At 41.5% G+C, this 17,551-nt stretch overlaps 1 protein-coding gene across 1 annotated transcript in view; it reads right to left on the bottom strand.

Moving 5' to 3' along the window:
* The window catches only part of LOC115375204 (netrin-G1-like), a 60,346-nt gene that overhangs the window by 24,603 nt on the left and 18,192 nt on the right, over positions 1 to 17,551 (bottom strand). The window contains exon 2 of the mRNA XM_030074585.1: positions 7,578 to 8,221. Coding sequence (XP_029930445.1) covers positions 7,578 to 8,221 — 644 coding nt within the window. The remainder of the gene's footprint in view (positions 1 to 7,577; positions 8,222 to 17,551) is intronic.

Here is a 17,551-nt window from a genome sequence, read left to right on the forward strand (position 1 = left end):
GTCTAGCAGCTTTCTGGAGGAAGCTGTTGCACATTCTGGTGGTTTTGCTTTTCATGCTCCTGAACCGTTTGTCTGATGGCAGCAGTTCAACGTATTTGTGGAGCGGGTGAGAGGGGTCTCTGACAATGTTCAGTGCTCTACTCCTGCAGGGGTGGGATTTTTCCATGAAGCCATGTCTCCGTAAAAGCAAGCACACAGCAATCTCTCTCCTGCAGGTGTCTCTTAGCAAGCGTAGCTCGTCCAGCTTGTTGTCGAGGGAGAGAACATTAGAGAGCAAGAATGACAGTCCTGCTGGTCTGGAGGGCTTCTTTACGTTCTTTACGTTAAAGGCTTCTTTACGTTCGCACCACTCTCCCTGGTGACTGCCGGTATAGATGCAGGTAAAATCCCGTGCTGGCGTAGTATGTCCACATCAAAGCGGAGTGCCTCATTTCTTGCAGCATGCTTTACTCTGATGTTTAGTAAAGTCTCAAGGCTGTAGGTTATGCAACCTGAGCGTCTGGGTTAAGCAAAACGTTTAAAAACATTCACTCTAGAATATGTTTATTTGCTCTGCATCAATCGATTATCTGTCAATCTGTCTTCACTTGCTGTGCCGGGTAACCAATCAGGTGTTAGGATCCGCCCACTGACTTTGATGGGTGAGTTTGACAGGTAAAATAAATTCATGAAGCACTGCAACACCGGTCCATGAAATAATTAATTAATTAGTGAAATAATTATATATATGTTTTTACATTAAATGAGCTGGTATTTGAATGAATTAATGACACATTTAATGACACATTTATTTATTTAATTCCCATTTTAATTAATTAATGACACTTTTAAGTATTTATTTAAAGATGTATTTATATATTTCATTCTGTCTCTTTTGGTCCTCCATACACAGGAGGGTGTAAACATGGGTATGAAAAAAAAAAAAAACTGAATGTCATTAATGACACAACAAATGCTTGTTTTGTGATCAGTCAAGTAGAGCAGAGTAGGACTGCCTTATTATATAAATCTGAAAAAATGAGATTATGTTAAATTTATGATATACTCTACTGCTGGGGAAAAAAAAATCCACTGCTGCCTATGCTGATTGTAATTTGATGTTTTCACTTGTTCCAATTTAGGACTTCTTGGCTCAGTTCCCTAAAGACTGAGAAGAAATCCCCACCAGTAGCTTGTATGTTATTAATCAGAAGGAGCAGGGAGCCGAAATAATGAATTATGCTACAAGGAGGCAGCTCACAACACTAATGTTCATCATCACAGCGCGGGGACAATGATAAGTGTACATCAAGCTGAACAGACGGGAGGCTGGTTAAAGAGGCCGCGCACTGTCACTGTGCAGTGTGAGGCTGGATCAGCTGCTGCCACCGGACCCAGGCAACACCTGCTCCACAGGACAGGGCCTGAGGTGTAAGAATAGGCACCGGTTCCACCTACATGAATTGCAATTCTATAAATATGCCTTCAAAAAGCATTTCAAATAACATCTCTGCAACTACCTACTGACTGGGAAACATTGATTTTACAAACCTTTCATCTTGCACCCCTAATATGTTGTTAGTGAGTCATTTAACCTCCAAACTTAGCATTTATCATGTCATGTTTAATGTTGAATTCTTCAGAGTGTTGTGTTGTGTGCTATATTTGCTTTTAATCTCATTTCGTTTTGTGGTGTGACCTGCGCTCTAAAGATTTTTTTTGTGCACTTCAGGTCTATAGCCCTGCACAGCCATACTCTGATTTCATCGCTGCTGCTCACTTCATGAGATTTTGAACGCCGCTGGGTTCAAACCATGTGGAATAACAGCGGCAGCAACAGGCGTTTCCAAAACCACACAGCAGGTGATTTGATCATCTCATTCGCTGTGACGTAGTATGACGGGACCACACACCACCACATTTTACCACATGACGCCATCACGCTCCAACCACAATACCCATGATTCAGTGTGTTCATGGCTTTATTAACTCTGCCTAGCCTAAGATGAAGGACTTCAACTTTTATCAAAATTTGATGCCTTTGAACTTTGATGCCACTGGGGGGAAATTTTTCCTGTTTCCTTTTCTTATTTATTTATTTATTTATTTACCCATTTATCACTTCTTGCCATTTATTCTTGTCAGCTTATTATGTTGTGCCTGACTGCTGTTTGATATGACACAAAGGTTCATTAAATGCAGCATTTTGAGCAGGCTAGATTGTTTCAGAATATAAGGTGATTACATCCTTGAAAAAATAATTCATCCTTTCCTTAAATGTTTTTGTTTATTAAAATGATAACATCCATTACACACAAGTAAAGGAGCACACACTGGAAAGGCAATGATAATAATAATAATAATAATAATAATAATAATAACAGTAATAATAGTAATCATTATAATGATAAAGATGACCAACTAAAGATGACCATTAACCAATAACCATCAACCTATCGAACTAACTAACAAACTAAATAAATAAATAAATAAAAACCCAGTCTTTGGGGGTTAAAATCGGGTAGCTGCTGAGTGGCAACAGTGAAAGTGAAAGTGAGACATCCTCGAGCATATTGCAAACTATAATTAGTGTTCTGGTATGTGATTCTTGCCGTTTTTGTAAGGAAAATGTATGCTGTGCTACGCCACTTTCTTCAAGAATAGCTGCATAAGTCAAATGACAAATTGAAGTCAGATAAAAACAATTTTGCACCTTGAGAGTTTAGGAAGTCTATTGGCCGCTAGGCATTTGTTCCGGTCTATATTTTTTCCCTGTTGCACCTGTTTTTTTCTTTCTTTTGCTCATAATGAGGATTACATCAGCGGGTATCACACTGCTTTGTTTGTTGTAAACTTGTGGCCATGTAAGGCCCCTTGAGACTGTAAACTCTAAAAATTGAACCTGAGCTAGGCATTAACTACTGTCTATCTGAATGAAAAATAAAGCCTACGAATACAGAATAAAGAGCGGGCAAACATTGATCGCGTGAGACGTGGTACACACCACCAAGATCTGTGGACTTGTTGGGTGGTTGTTGTTTCAGGTCGGTGCCAAAGGTGAAATACGTGGAAAGAGAGGGAGCGAATCGAAGAGAGGAGAGAGCGGCAGAAAAATAAGGTAGAAAAAGAGAGAAATGGCCGGGGAAAAAGAGAATGAAACGGGGGATGAGAGAAATAGCACATTAGCACATATGGATTAGCTGCCTCGCATTCCCAGGCCCTGCTCCAGCCCTGCAGACGTGCTGCTCTGACCGAGGAGCCAGCCAGTAGCGCTCGTGTCTTAATTAACGAGCAGACATCTGATCAATAAGTGAGGAACGATAGAGAGGGAGACGTGAAAGGTGGGACAGCCATGCGGTTCAAGGTTTTTGTTTTCCGTTGATGTGGAATAACATTAGGAATCGATAGCACGGCAAGCCCCACTCTACACTCTGATGACTCCTCACTTAGGAGAAGTGGGGGAAAAACCCTTTTGTCTTTTCCTGAATTCTTCTTTTACCCATTACGTTTCATACACAGTCACTCCACTGGCATTAACACTTATTGTCAGGGCATTGTATGTCTGACCTTTGCCCTGCATATACAGGGTTTTGGTTGCTTGTAAAGCTGGTGTTGAAATTCATTCTGCTTCTGCAGCCACTGAGTTGCATGAACAGCAGCTGAATGCGTAAAAACTAAGGCGAGCTCAATCAGTTCAGTCTCCTCTTGAAACTCATTTTTATGCACTCCCTTAGCCATTCTGCAACTACTCTCACATACCGAAAACATCCATCTTCAGGTAAACAGCTGTGTGTGTGTATATATGTACAGGTGGAGATAGTGATGGCGACAGCAATAACATGCACTAGCAAGAGCGAGGGAGTGAGAATTTTTTTATGGGTGCATTGCATTCTGGTATATTGAGGCCACTGTCAGTGGATACATTGTATTTGAATGTTTTGGGGGGGGGGGGCAAATAATTTGGATTTGGATTCGGGAAAAAATTGGCCATGGCTAAAACTAGAAGTGATTTATTAATTTTTCTTAACCACAAATGAATGTAAAATGGCTGAAAATTCCTGCTTATTAAAACAATATAGGTTCAGGAAACCCACCCTAATGACTATGTATTCTGCAAATCAAAAGAAATATAACATTATTCACATTTTTTTTTGAGCACCGTGACTATTATTGTCTATTCTTTTGGTCTATCCCCATTAGCTATGTGAGATAAGATGCAGCTCCTGGGTTAATGCTACTTCAAAATAAAGGGCTGGATGTCAAAGGCAGCCAAAAGCAGTGTTATCCTTCACAATTAAAGTCAGACTGAAGAAATTGTATGTATTATTTAAAGCCGAACGTTAAGAAAAATGTTTGGAAGGGTAATTTATTCGGCAGAAAGCCGATATTCGTTACTTGCCAAATATGGATTCGGATTCAGGTGCATCCCTAGTGCCTGCTTAGGACCCCCGTGGCTACCAGAGGGCCCCCAAAATCACTTTTAATAGTATGACGGCATTTTTTAAACCAAAAATAATTAAACTGATTAACTTCTTGACAGTAAAAGCATTGTCTGCTTGTTTATTTTGTGACTTCTCAGTCCACCACATTCAGTATGCAATTGTATGCTGTATCCCTTTGAATATCAAAGTGCAAATTACCCACCAGACCACACTCTTAAAAATCATAAAAGGCCAAAAACATGCCAGGTTTAAACTGGTATTATGTAAGCAACACAGCTAAAACTAATAAAATTAATAATGGATGTGTTAGATTTACAGTAGGTGTGTGAGTGATCAGGTATTGACATAGTTGTCAGTAACACTGGTGGCATCCAGGCGGTGGGGGGCCCCTAAATCAAATTCTGCTTACGGCCCCATAAAGGCTTAGGCTGGCCCTGATACTGCGGCTGAAATAATTTTCTGCTATCAAACAACATTCGAAATGTAATGCAAATATCTCAGTGTGATATCATGTCTGGCCAGTTGTATACAGGATTAAGAAAAACACTCTAACAGACAACAAAAAGGAGCCAGACACCCAGTGCACTGCAATGCAAGTCATTCTTTTTAAATGTTAAACTGTTTTAGAGGGTATTTCTCCTTCCTTGTCCCCATTTAACAGCTTTTCAGATATTACAGACTGATTTTTATGAGGCCTTACTAATTTTTCATGAATGTAAAATTAGGTAACGTGTGTCTCATTTATGAATAAACGTGAAGATTGATTTTTTTTTTCGTGGTTTCAGCATGATTCTGGCACTGAATTTAGAAACACGTTTTAACATTTAAGTGGTGTCCCTGTATCCATCCAAGGCCAGAACCCTAACATCACATTCATGAACATATCCACTGGTTACCTGACACAGCAAATTCAGCTGTGTGTGACTGAAAGTTTATCAGTGTTTGTGGAGTATTCTGGAAATTCTAGGACAGGATGGCCATTCTGTGATAAGGCTTTCACATTTGGTTGTAGCCAGAAGGCTGCTGAGGCTGGTGGAAACTCTAATCAGTCTCTCCCCACCCGCCTCTATCACCCCTTTCAAGTGAGTTACTGATCCACCTCTGGACAGAAATCGTATGTTTATTTTCTTTTCTTTCTCACTGCAAACTTTTGGTGGAAAATTGAATTTGATGCCCAAGGGCAGGATGGAAAATTGGGCAAAATAGCTTATTTTCCCCCATCCCACCTTTTGCTACTCTTTCTAATGAATGACAAAATAAGATATCTGTGGGAGATGGTATTCTATGCTGGGTACCAGGCCTTGCAATTTAGAATCCATCAATTTATGTTCACAGCAAGAGTGTAAATATTGGAAGAATATGCCTGTGGAACATGTTCATCTCTCTGATGGGGCTGAAGTGGGAATATCACATGCCAACATGACGAAACACTGTTTTGGCAAATGATCAGAGAGATCAAACATAAGCCAACGTCGTCAATCTTTTGTTGGTGAATGCAGCTTGTATTCAGTTACTGATTTATTGAGATTTCGTGACAGTCAGTCAAAGGTGATTAAAATAACTACATGAAATCTCTGAGTACATCCTCAGAATGCGTGGTGTTCAAAGCAGAAACCTGTACAGTATCTTGCTCAAACATAAAACCTCATGAATGAACCATAAATCTACTCTTTATTAAACAGAGCAAGGCTAAATTTGGATCCACAGGCAGGCAATTCAGAGCGTCTCCAAGTTTCTCCTGCTTCAGTGATGTGTCCCTGATGGTTACCATTTAATCAGCTGCAAATGCTCTTAATTACAAGATTAGTCTCCTACCAATTAGCCAACGTGCTAATGGTTCTAATCTGCCATTGAAGTCAACTGAATTCTAATTAGGGACTAACTGTTTCAATTCACCTAGGGCCCATCTGATGGGTCATTACCAACCTAGTTATCCTCATATAAACTAACTGCAGCAAGCAACACAGGTCCCATTCGGAGAGCAGCTGTAGAGGTTTTTACAACCGTCATGTGGTCTATTTGCATGTGTCATGAAATGACAATGTTTCCATTTCCTGGAAATCACAGAGGCCCTCTGATGACTCAGTGATGGCAGTATTACACACTGCAACGCTGAAAACTGTATTTGCAAACATGAAACAGAACTTACCTCAATATGACTGAGGAGGTGAATTTTATCACAGTATCAACACAAATAGATTGTGGTTTTAGAGCGCAAATAAGTGAACTACTCAATTGGTGGAGTTAATTGAGGAGAACTCCACATGCAATGTGTGCATGTGCATAATGCTTGTAGATGAAATCTTTAAAATAAACCCTGAGATGGAATGGCTTTGATATGAGGTCACTGTTTACAGATGTAGGCTAGGTCTAAATGTTTCTTATTGTAATACACCCGGGTGAAGTGGATATTTTAAAGCAAAAGTTAGTAAATTAAAGATTTCAGGAATTAGACTGCATCACACAATCATGATGCTTTTATATTATGTGATTATGAGAAGGCAGCAGAATTTTGATGAGTGTCTGCAATAAAAAATTTAGAGAGACATGCATTAAATCTCTTCCCTTCACCATGACCCACTAGAACAAGGAGGCACTCTCAGCTCACTCTCCTTGTCAAGTTAGGGTTATAATAAGTAATTTAGGAGGGTAGACTTTAATTTGCTAAAGCTGACTTTTTCCCCAGTTCAAACCCATTTTCATGAACTAGAGCTTCCATACGTTAGTTCATTTTTCAGGGTGACCGTTTTGGGGGACAAAGTTCATGGTTCATAGTTAAAGGCTCATTCGGTTACTTCCACTTCCACTATCTGTGGCTGTTACTTGCACTGGTCAGTGCTATAAATGGTGGTATCCCTTTAAAATCATGAACAGGCCTAAGCAGGTTGTCTTGGGTGTGTGATGATTTCATCAGATTAGCCAAGATGCTGGAAACTGTCAGTGCATGATAGGAAATTGTCAATGCGGAAGTGATATACTGGACATGTTTCACTGTTGGTCAGCTTCACAGACAATACAGGTTGTAAGTTTAATTCTAGCACTAGGCTAGTTTTTGTTAAAAATCACAATTTTCAAAGTCAAACTGCATCAGAAGACACCATCATCTAAATTCACTCAGTTACTTGAATTTAAAAGTTTGTCAGTGAAGGGTCTTACCTTCCCTGCACTTTGATGTCAGAGATGGCGTAGAAGTATCTAGACAGGTTGTTCTCGTCCACCATGGTGGCTCCGGTGGCTGGCTTCAGCAGCCTAATCCTCAGATCGGTAATGGTGAAGAAGTCCCTCAGGTTCTTGGTGGTGTCCAGCTGGCCGTACAGTGAGGCCATGTTGTGTAAACGAGGCCCGGCGAACAGGGCAAAGCGGTCCTTAATCTCGAAACGCACCGTCTTGTCATTTTTCCACACGTAGCCTCTGGAGTAGTCCTCAGTGCAGATGATGTCCAGCAGGGTGCGCTGGGTGAGCTCATTGACCGTCTTGGGCTCCATGGTGAAGGCGTCCAGGCAGTCAGTGGCGTAGAACTGGTAAGGGGTCCAGGTCCGACCATAGTCCAGCGACTTCTCCAGGACCATCTGCTCTGGCCGGCCTGACTCAAAGGTCAGGACGATGTCATCAGTCAGCTCGATGGTCTTGTTCCAAGACAATGTGATGTTGACCTGGAGAGGTTTTGGGTATTTCTTCCATGAGGTGGACTGCCAAAATGTCGTGGGGTTGCGCCCCTCAAAGTCAAACATCAACTCGGGAGGATGGGCCAGCTCCTCAGTGGTGGCGTCACATTCGTTGTTGCACATATAGGGATTTTCCTATCAGACAAAATACAAATACAGATATTTTTAAGTACAATTACACATTAAATGAATGATATACAAACTTTTTACATGAGCTTGCCCAACTGTTGGCAAAGACATATAATAACCTTTTTGGTTTGACCTCTCTATAGAAGAACTGACAGAATTTTGACAACACAAGGAAAATGTGGTCCAAGTTAAAAACAAGAAGCCGCTCAGTAGAGTGTAGATCTCCGCCAAGTTTGCAGCTGGAAGTTACAGCCCTGCTTGTGCTAAGACCTTTCAGCAATGTTGTCACAGGACATGACCCCTGACCAGCTGCCTGGCTTCATGATGTTACATGGATGTGTTCGTAAAGTACAGCCCTGTTTGTGATGTGCCCCACCCCTTACCACATGCCCTTGAGGCCAATTGGCCCAAGGTAATTAGCTCTTCACTGGCCCATGACCAACATTCCCACCAAGTTTCAGGCAAATCCATCCAGTACTCTTAAGGTGATCCTACTGACAGATGGACAGACGGATACACAGGGGTGATCACATAAAAACCCTGCCGGAGGTTTCACCTCCTTAGTGAGGTTAAGATAACATGTTGGCAAATCAGGTTGACGTTTTGTACACTGAAACTCCAATGCGAAAATTTGATCAAAGGGATTATTAAAAAAAATAAATAACTAACTGCTCTGTATAATTCTGCATAGAAAATTCAAAGTGTTCTCTGAAGAAAATTGCAATACTAGAATTCTTGTTAGTTACAAAGTAACTGGCTGTGCTTGTTGCACAGTCACACTAAGTTACAGGAAAAGATTGTTCAAGGTTAACTGTCGGTTCACTTAGCCATAAAAGATTTTCAGAGAAGTTGCTTTTTCCTGTGACTCACTCACTCAGTTGCCATCCTGTCATGATTCTGTTAAAATACTCGATAGGATTGCAATTATACTCGGGTCAATGTGCATTTTGTCATTTGTGCAAGCAACGCTGGCCCTACAGCTGCAGAAGACACTGACCTCCCTCATCAACATTACACTGTGGAACCCATATTCCCTTTCACCACCACTCCTGTCTACACTGCCACCCAAACTGCCAGTGTAATTGATATTCCTGTGTGGTATAGCAGTTGAGATGGGAGTGGAATCCCGATGAGTGTTTCTTATGAAACACGCAAAGGGACATGCATTTTTCATGGGCCCGCGTCTGCCCTGTACCATCGACACCCACTAGCTCTGGATGTGTTTATCTGTGTGTGTGTGTGTGTGTGTGTGTGTGAAAGGGAGAGAGAGCGAGAGAGCTCTGGATGTGTACTCGTATATGTGTGAGTGTGCTTGTTTGTTATTGTGTGTGAATGTGTGCATGCAGGCATCCTTGCACTTGTGTGTATGCTGGTGTGTACAAAGATGGCTGTGTGCTTGGTGTGTACACACACACACACACACACACACACAAACACACACACAATCACACAGTACTGGATGTATGTGTGTGTGCCAGAGACAGAGAAGTGAGAAAGATAGTTCCTTGGTTTATTTATTTGTATGTGCTTGTGCTATTGCATGTGTGTGTCTACTCGAGAGAGAGAGAGAGAGAGAGAGAGAGAGAGAGAGAGGGAGAGAGGTCTGGTTGTGCTGGCGTATGTGTATGTGTCTTCTTGTGTGCATGTGTAAGTGACAGAGAGAGGAGGGTGAGCGCTGAAAGACACTCCAATTGACATTCCTCTCACCTCTGCTCCAGGAACATCGAGGCTAAGCACTGATGAGATTCAGATCAACTGTAAAGCGGTTCGATAATCAGCAATCATCCGACACTCTACACGCAAAATTATCTAAAGGTGAGAATACTACTATCTGCAACGTTGCTCTGTTATCTCTCTGGGATTGCAATGCATCCAACCAAGACCAGCACTTTGTCTAGTGGAAATCGTTGGCAGGAATACTGATAGGCAAATTATTCTTTATTCAAAAAAAAGGGAAACATGAAGGAAAAGACCAATGGATGTTTTTTGTCCATGAGAAAGGACACTAAATCCACTTGCCAGCTATTTTTTTCCCCTTTTTTATGCGATGGTTTATCTGTTTCGCAAAGCTTGGCATTTCTCAAGAGAGAATCTATGACTTCCCTCAGTGAGATAGAGATCACGGCGGTCCGTTTTATTTCCTGTGGGAGCATGATATGCTATCAGGGCGGTTTCTGCAAGCAACCTGTTCCTCAGTTAGAGGAGATAACTATGTGATAAGGCAGAACATGACTGAGGGATTGCGGGTCACTAGGCTTTCTGGGCTGACTCAAAGTCATGTTGCATGATCCAATTACAAGGGTAACAAGGGTTATGCCGCTGACACAGAGATGGAGAGAGAAAAGAGAGTGAGACAGAAAGGCACTTGGAATGTTTTTAATGGAACATCTGACGAGGAAAAAAAAAAAAAAAAAAAAACACCACAAGGGATAAAAAAGCTATACACATCTTAAATAAACCATTCTGCTCTTGTGTCCATGTACACCCACACACATGCCCAGCCAACACAAGGCCATCCTTGAAGCTAACATAACCAGCAGTACACCCACATGAAGAGGAAAGGAGAGAGAGAGAGAGAGAGAGAGAGAGAGAGAGAGAGAGAGAGAGAGAGAGAGAGAGACTTGGAGGGTAATAGGGAGGATGCTGTCTGCTTGGGTTAGGCTACGGGGACAATAAATTATAGTAGTGTCAACCGTTTACCCCTGATGTGTGCTGAGGCTCATTATATTCCCTACTTGTTCCTCAGCGGCCTTGGAGGTCTGCTCAGAATATGACAGTACATGGGAAAAGGAAGAGGGCGAAAGATGGAGGTAGACGTAGAGAGAGAGAGAGAAACACAGAGAGAGAGAAAGAGCTCTCAGTTGCCTCTGGAGAACATGGATTGTCACTTATATTTGATTCATTTGATGTCACGCTTAGGTTCGGGTGGCAGCGGAGTGGCTGCTTTCGCCTCTCTGAAACTGGAGCCTTATTCGCGGATGATGTGAAAAACTCCGACTGCTGCGTCCGTGGCTAATGAGAAAAACAATTTCCCAGCTGAACAGCAAAGAACACAGTAAATAGAGGCCCGTAAAGGGGGAGAAATTTACCTCATCATGCCAGGAGAAGAAGTGCCCAGAGACCGTCAAACAGCAGTACATAAATTCGATCCATAATCATTCTCCCGCTGCCTGCCTTGACTCCGGCCCTTCAGGGAAGTGATCATTCTAACCGAGGAGCCCTTTTAATATATGGGAGCTAGCTGGGGACAAACCTTTCATAAAACCCCTCTCATCATCAATAATACTCAATAACACGAGGGCACTTTTCCAATCACACATTAAGCGACATGTATTTGTATTGATTTGCTCCCAGTGAGCCACCACCATATTGAAATGCCTTAATGCATCCTTGTGGAGGTGGACGAATAGAGGCGCAGACAAAGGTCAGCACCTTTCATTGGATTCCTGCGGTGGTTATCTAACAACGAAAGCAGTGCCTTATGAAGATCAATACCTTCTTTGGTCATTTAAGATCCAGAGGTTCAGTGCCATGCCGGTGGGCAGCTTTTGAAAAAGCCCCCTCGGTTTGATCCTTTACCTGTGATCGCGGTCATGGGAGAGGGAAATAGTCAAAGGAGGATTAGAGAGAAACAATGTTTGTTTATTTTGGAGAGTTTTATTCCGAAATGAGATATCGACCACTTGAAAAACGTGACCTATCCTTGCAAAATGATTGCTGGCATGAAAAGTAAAATGTATCATGGGTTACTGCTGAACTAATCTCTATAAACAGCCTCTATATATACATCAACAGAGTCTGTAGGCAAGGGACAAGATTGTGCTATCGGAAGCGTTCTGGTTTACACTTCAATGTCTGTTGTAGTCTGAATAGTTTCTGTTAGTAGTGGTTTTATGCAGGTGAACAGTCTTCGTGATGAGTGAATGAGGCTGAATGCATTGGCCGAAACGTCATCTGGACCTAAAACACCGACTTAAAGCACTGATTTCTGTGTATTGTGTGGAGAAATGTTCGACTCATGTAATCGAAGAAACGGGACAGAAGTGGTTTCCGGCTTGTTTCTGGCTAAACCTGGAAAATTGTCCCTTGTCCCTGCTAAAATTGTCATCAGATGTTAGCCGACAGGTTCTGAGATGGCTGCTGAAGTTATTAGGGTTGTCCCGGACTAACAATTTACGTAGACGACTGACAGCTGTCCATTCTCGACTGTGGTCTAATGTTAGTCATTCACTTTAAACTCTTGTTTTTTGTTTTTTTTTGTTTGTTTTTTCAGGTACACGACAACTGTTCGGATAAATGCTGGCACAGCAGCAGGTAATTACTGAAGAAAGACAGGAAGGTGCAAAATTAAAAATAAATTATCTGGGTGTAGAAAAGGTATTGATTACACTACTGGATATTGATTTTTGAAATTGCTATAATTCCCCTGGAAGAAACATGTAATCACATATGGCTTATTTTCAATATATTATGGCCTGTCATGGGTTACAAATTCATTAACCGTCCTCACCTACAGAGCCAGCAGTGTGTCCAGTGGAAACTAACAGAGAACAGGACAATTGTGCTGCTAAATTGTAACTTGTATAATTTTAGTTTCACTTTCATTTTCATAGCTCAAAGTGCCTTAGTCGGCTGTGACACAGAACATATTGATGCTGCCTCTATGTGCAGCAACAGAGATCAATTTAAATCAGTTCCGTACATCTGCACGGACTAACTTTTATAATGTGGTGGCTGTTGCCAATTTTGTAGCGGCACAGCACAGGTAAGCCTATTTTTTGACAGAAGCGAATGGAAAAATGAATGATGGAAAGCAACAGCTCAACTAACAAAACCATAGCCAGGCCAGAGCCCAATGGCATATTAGTCGACAGGGGCGGAACAGCCCTGTAAGTTATTAATTCATCATTGCTTACCAAATTGTTGACTTAGTGTGGACATAAACTTTTTGTAATGAAACCCACCATTTGCCCCTTGGAGGACATTGAAGTTTGCTAAGTCTAAGTAAGCCGAAGTCCTTTATATTTTTATTTAAAGGCTAGCCAGTGGCTCATGCTATGACAGTCAGCTCATATCCCTGGGTCCACAAATAATGACATTACACACAACCCTGTGAGGGCGTCTAATGACCGGCCTCTTGCTGGTATTGCTGACATCTCTATTGCCACCAGAGCTGCTCTGTAACTGAGCCCAGCTGGTTTCTATCAATGCTATGTGATCCATCTGGGGGTAGTGGCTTAGTGCGGGAGACCAGAGCAGCAAGTCTGTGGCTGGTCACAGCTAATGATGTCCTGATCTCTGCAGCCTATAAGGTCAATCCAATATCAGGGTGTCACAGTAGGAGAGCGACACGACTAAGGGAGAGAGAGAGAGAGAGAGAGAGAGAGAGAGAGAGAAGAAGAGAGAAAGACTTGAGCGGGGAATATTCATCCAAATGCCATTCACTACTACATTACTAGGAGGCAATTCAAGCAATCAACTGTACCAATTTTCATGAGGGCTCAAAGGATATTTAGATGTAATTTCATGGTTGCGTTTAAGAGTTTAAAAGGTTTGAATCATGAGAACCAATGAACCATGACAGGCTAAACAACACAGCACGGGGAATATCTATTCCACGGCGATTTAGGCAATAAAATGGAATATTGATGCAAAAATGTCTAAAAGTAAGTGATGAAAACTCTCTCTCATTCTTATCTTTCTCTCTCACTCTCTTTCTCTCTCTCTCTCTCTCTCTCTCTCACACACACACACACACACACACACACACACACAAACATAAGCACAGGGCTGTGAAATAAGCAGATGTTAAAGTGAGTGACATATGACCTTTGAGATTGACAAGCATAACCTCCAGATGATGTGAATTTGACACGAGATGTGGCAGGGGAGATAAATTCACTGGCCAATGACAGGCCCTGCTGACAGATGGGCACAGGCATCCCAACCAATCAGTTTGGCTGACAGATTTTTGGAGCCGTAGCTCAGTTCAGAGATTGAACTTACCTCCACTATTTTCTACTCAAACCATTTCCTCTGAGAGGCGAGCTCAACATCTCACCAGTGTGAAATTTCACCTTTACTTCTGTGATGCACGCGTGTACTCTGGTTTATTTTGTCCTTTTTTCTCTTCAAATCAATTTAAGGCAAAAAATGAGAAATATCATGTTATCAGACACAAATTAATACCACGATAAATTTGTCCTGCATATAAAGAGAGGCACTTGAAAAGTCATCAAGGCATTTTTAAAAAGAGAGTGGAGTTGAATTCTTAAAATATAAAGCCAGTAATAATAACAACCAATCAAATGGCATCCAGGTATGTATGTATGTATAAATCTATCTACAGGTGGATGTGATATTTGGTTCAGATTAGAGCTTCTGATCCAGCGGTGATCCCTAGGATCTGGAGTTGATGTCATCTTTGATTAATCTATCACTGCCCACCCTCCTCCTCCTCTTCCTCCCCTCAGGAGGCACACACACAGCTCCAGCGCCATGAAAACTTTGTAATCTCTTATCTAAGAAATGCAGTTTTTCACGGTCTTCACATTTCTTTTCTACTCTAGATTTCATTCTGTGAACACGCTCGGTAAGGTTCAACTTCTCAGTGTGTGCCGGGCAGGTTCCTCGAGCTAAGGCTGCAATAAACAAGGTTTTTGACACTGAAACACCAATAACATCAACAATAAACAGGATAGATTAGAATATATTATGCTTTATCAGTATCAGTACCCTATAAAGCGATTGAAATAATTAATGAAATGATACAGGTTTATTTAAGATAACAGCTAGGTAACTGCTCACTGCTCCTCCTATTTACAGTGCAGTGCATGAATATTTGTAATTATATCGACAAAAATATGGAACATCAAGGACATTAAAGAGCAAGATAGATGATAGACATGCTCAGTAATAACCACTAATTTCATTAACATAGGGTGACCAAACATTCTCTTTACCTGGTCATAGTCCTCTTTTTGGGTCCAACAAAATCTGTCTGGGGAGGGGGATATAAATTCCTTAAAATGTCCGGGTTTTTGTTCCACACACCATTTCCCCCTGAATTTTTATTTTTAACATTGTTCTCCGTGTTATGTTATGCATAAACTATTTAAAATGAGTTGTAAAAGGCACCGCACTGGCTTTAAGCACAGGCACCAGTTAACAGCCAGGATCAACGCTGTAACAAATGGACATGTTTCTAAAAATGAATAAAACTGTGAATGGTGGTCAGGAGACGACGTGTGGGAGGAAAGAAGCCTGGATATCAGCAGCTGGACTGCCTGCTAGGCTGTGGGTTTGGTTGTGGTTATAGCTATGGTGAAGATGACAGTGAGCAACTACAGGACAAGAAAGAACCATGAGCGTACACTATAATGGAAACCTGGTCAGGAAACTTTTTTTTTTTTTTTTCAATTTAGTTGCTTGATTTCTCACAGAACTGCTTGTGTTAGCGGAGCCGAAAAATTGATTAAATAAGTAAATCATAATCTGTTGTGTCTTATTACTGTTATTTGATTGATGGCGCTGTTTGCAGAACTGTTGTATGAAAGCAATATCACACACGAGGTCATGCTGTTGAATATCAGCACGGCTGTGATTCGGTCGGAGGCACGAGGCTCCAGGCTCAGTGCTGAGGATAATTCGTTTTCTCATCCAAAACTTTGCTCACAGCTTCATCCACATTTGGTCGGTTGCTCCCTCTGTCGTTGCAGGTGCAAACCTGAAACGCTGCCAGACTGCAGCAGCTGCATTCTTTTTAGGTACCAACTCTTTTTTCCGTCTATGTCAAGATGTGTGGCGATATCACAGTAATAAATGAAGACGTTGCTATTTCTAATTATTACCGTGTACTGTAAAACTGTAAGACTGTATTACAGCCCAACCCTATGGTAAATATTGTCTTAAAGAGAAATACATGCAGCAAATGCAAATGTGCATGTTTAAAGGGGCTTATCAACGGTGGGGAAGTCACAGCAACAAGTCATAACAACAAAGCTGGAAAACAGCAAGAAGTAAAAGCCCAGCACAGTGAAACATGCAGCTGATACAGCCTGTTAAAGAACAGTGAACACCACCACAGCTTTTCTAAATTGCAGATTTCCTTTATTCTCCATCTGTTTCTGTATCACCTGTGGTGTGGTGTCAATCGGCTGCTGTTTCAAGGCAGAGAGCTCAACAAGTGAACAACAGTGAAAAGTGCTGGGGTGGGAAGTGGGGGGAAGGAGGGGCGGACTAACAATTAATGTTCTGCCTCAAGGCGAAAAGGCTGCTGTAGCATCTTTAACGTCACAATGAAATGGGAAAAAGACTCTTTCATCCTGTTAGGTAATCTTCGATCTCATAATAAACACCTATTTAAAATGGAATGCTAATGCTGACCTGTAATATAGGCTAGATATGTCTTATTTTTAAATGTCAGGTGGAAGTATTGAATTACTTGTCTTTGCATGACTCACAATGGAAAACAAGCACCTGTTTCTGTGGTACTGACAGAAAAGCATGCGTTGTGTTAGAATATAATAACAACAATTTTCAGTCCTGCTTTGACTAAATGTTTCTCTTTGTGAACTGGCAGAAAATGAACGAAAATATCCAAAGAGAACAATACAGACATTCACTTTGTTCCTCCTCCTGGTGAAGGCAGGTCCTAACATTAATAAGGTAACCATTTCCAGGCTTGTGTCTCCTGCAAAGCCTATTATTATTATTATTATTATTATTATCATTGTTGTTGTTGTTGTTGGGCTAATTATCACAATGGATGCTGTACGTTTTAAATTGTGTCATTTCTTGATGTGTTCAGGTCTCCTTTGAAAATTGGTTAAAATTGGGATTGGTTAAAAGGTTAGATGTGAGGAGCACAAGGCAGCAGTTGGACATGTAACGAATAAAGTGCTACGTTTGTCTGCAAGCAGATGACTGAGGTGAGCTGCTTCCTCCTGTCTTGTCTTGCAGGGCTCTGGAAAGCGCACATTAATATGAAACAGTGAGCGAAAGCTCTTCCAGAATGTGAAAGTTTTGTTGCCTGACGTGATCATTCTGATGAGAGTGGTTGGCTTCTCGTTCACAGTCACAGATTAACTTTACCTACTGAAGTACCTGTCTCCAGAGTTGTTCTTTGGAACCGGCTGGGATTTACAGAGCCTGAGAGATATGGCAAAATGGATTAAAAGTAATCCTTAATTATGGTGCATTAATGTAAAAACAAAATTAACGTTAAAAGGATGGAAAATGTCAAATATGAGCAGCAAACCCCCAATCATGCTGGAATAGTCCTCTAAACTTCCTCCCCTGCTACAGAGTCTCTGTGGCTGTGAGAGAGGTGTCTCC

The sequence above is a fragment of the Myripristis murdjan genome, chromosome 17 (genome assembly GCF_902150065.1).
Source record: "Myripristis murdjan chromosome 17, fMyrMur1.1, whole genome shotgun sequence".
NCBI lineage: Eukaryota > Metazoa > Chordata > Actinopteri > Holocentriformes > Holocentridae > Myripristis > Myripristis murdjan.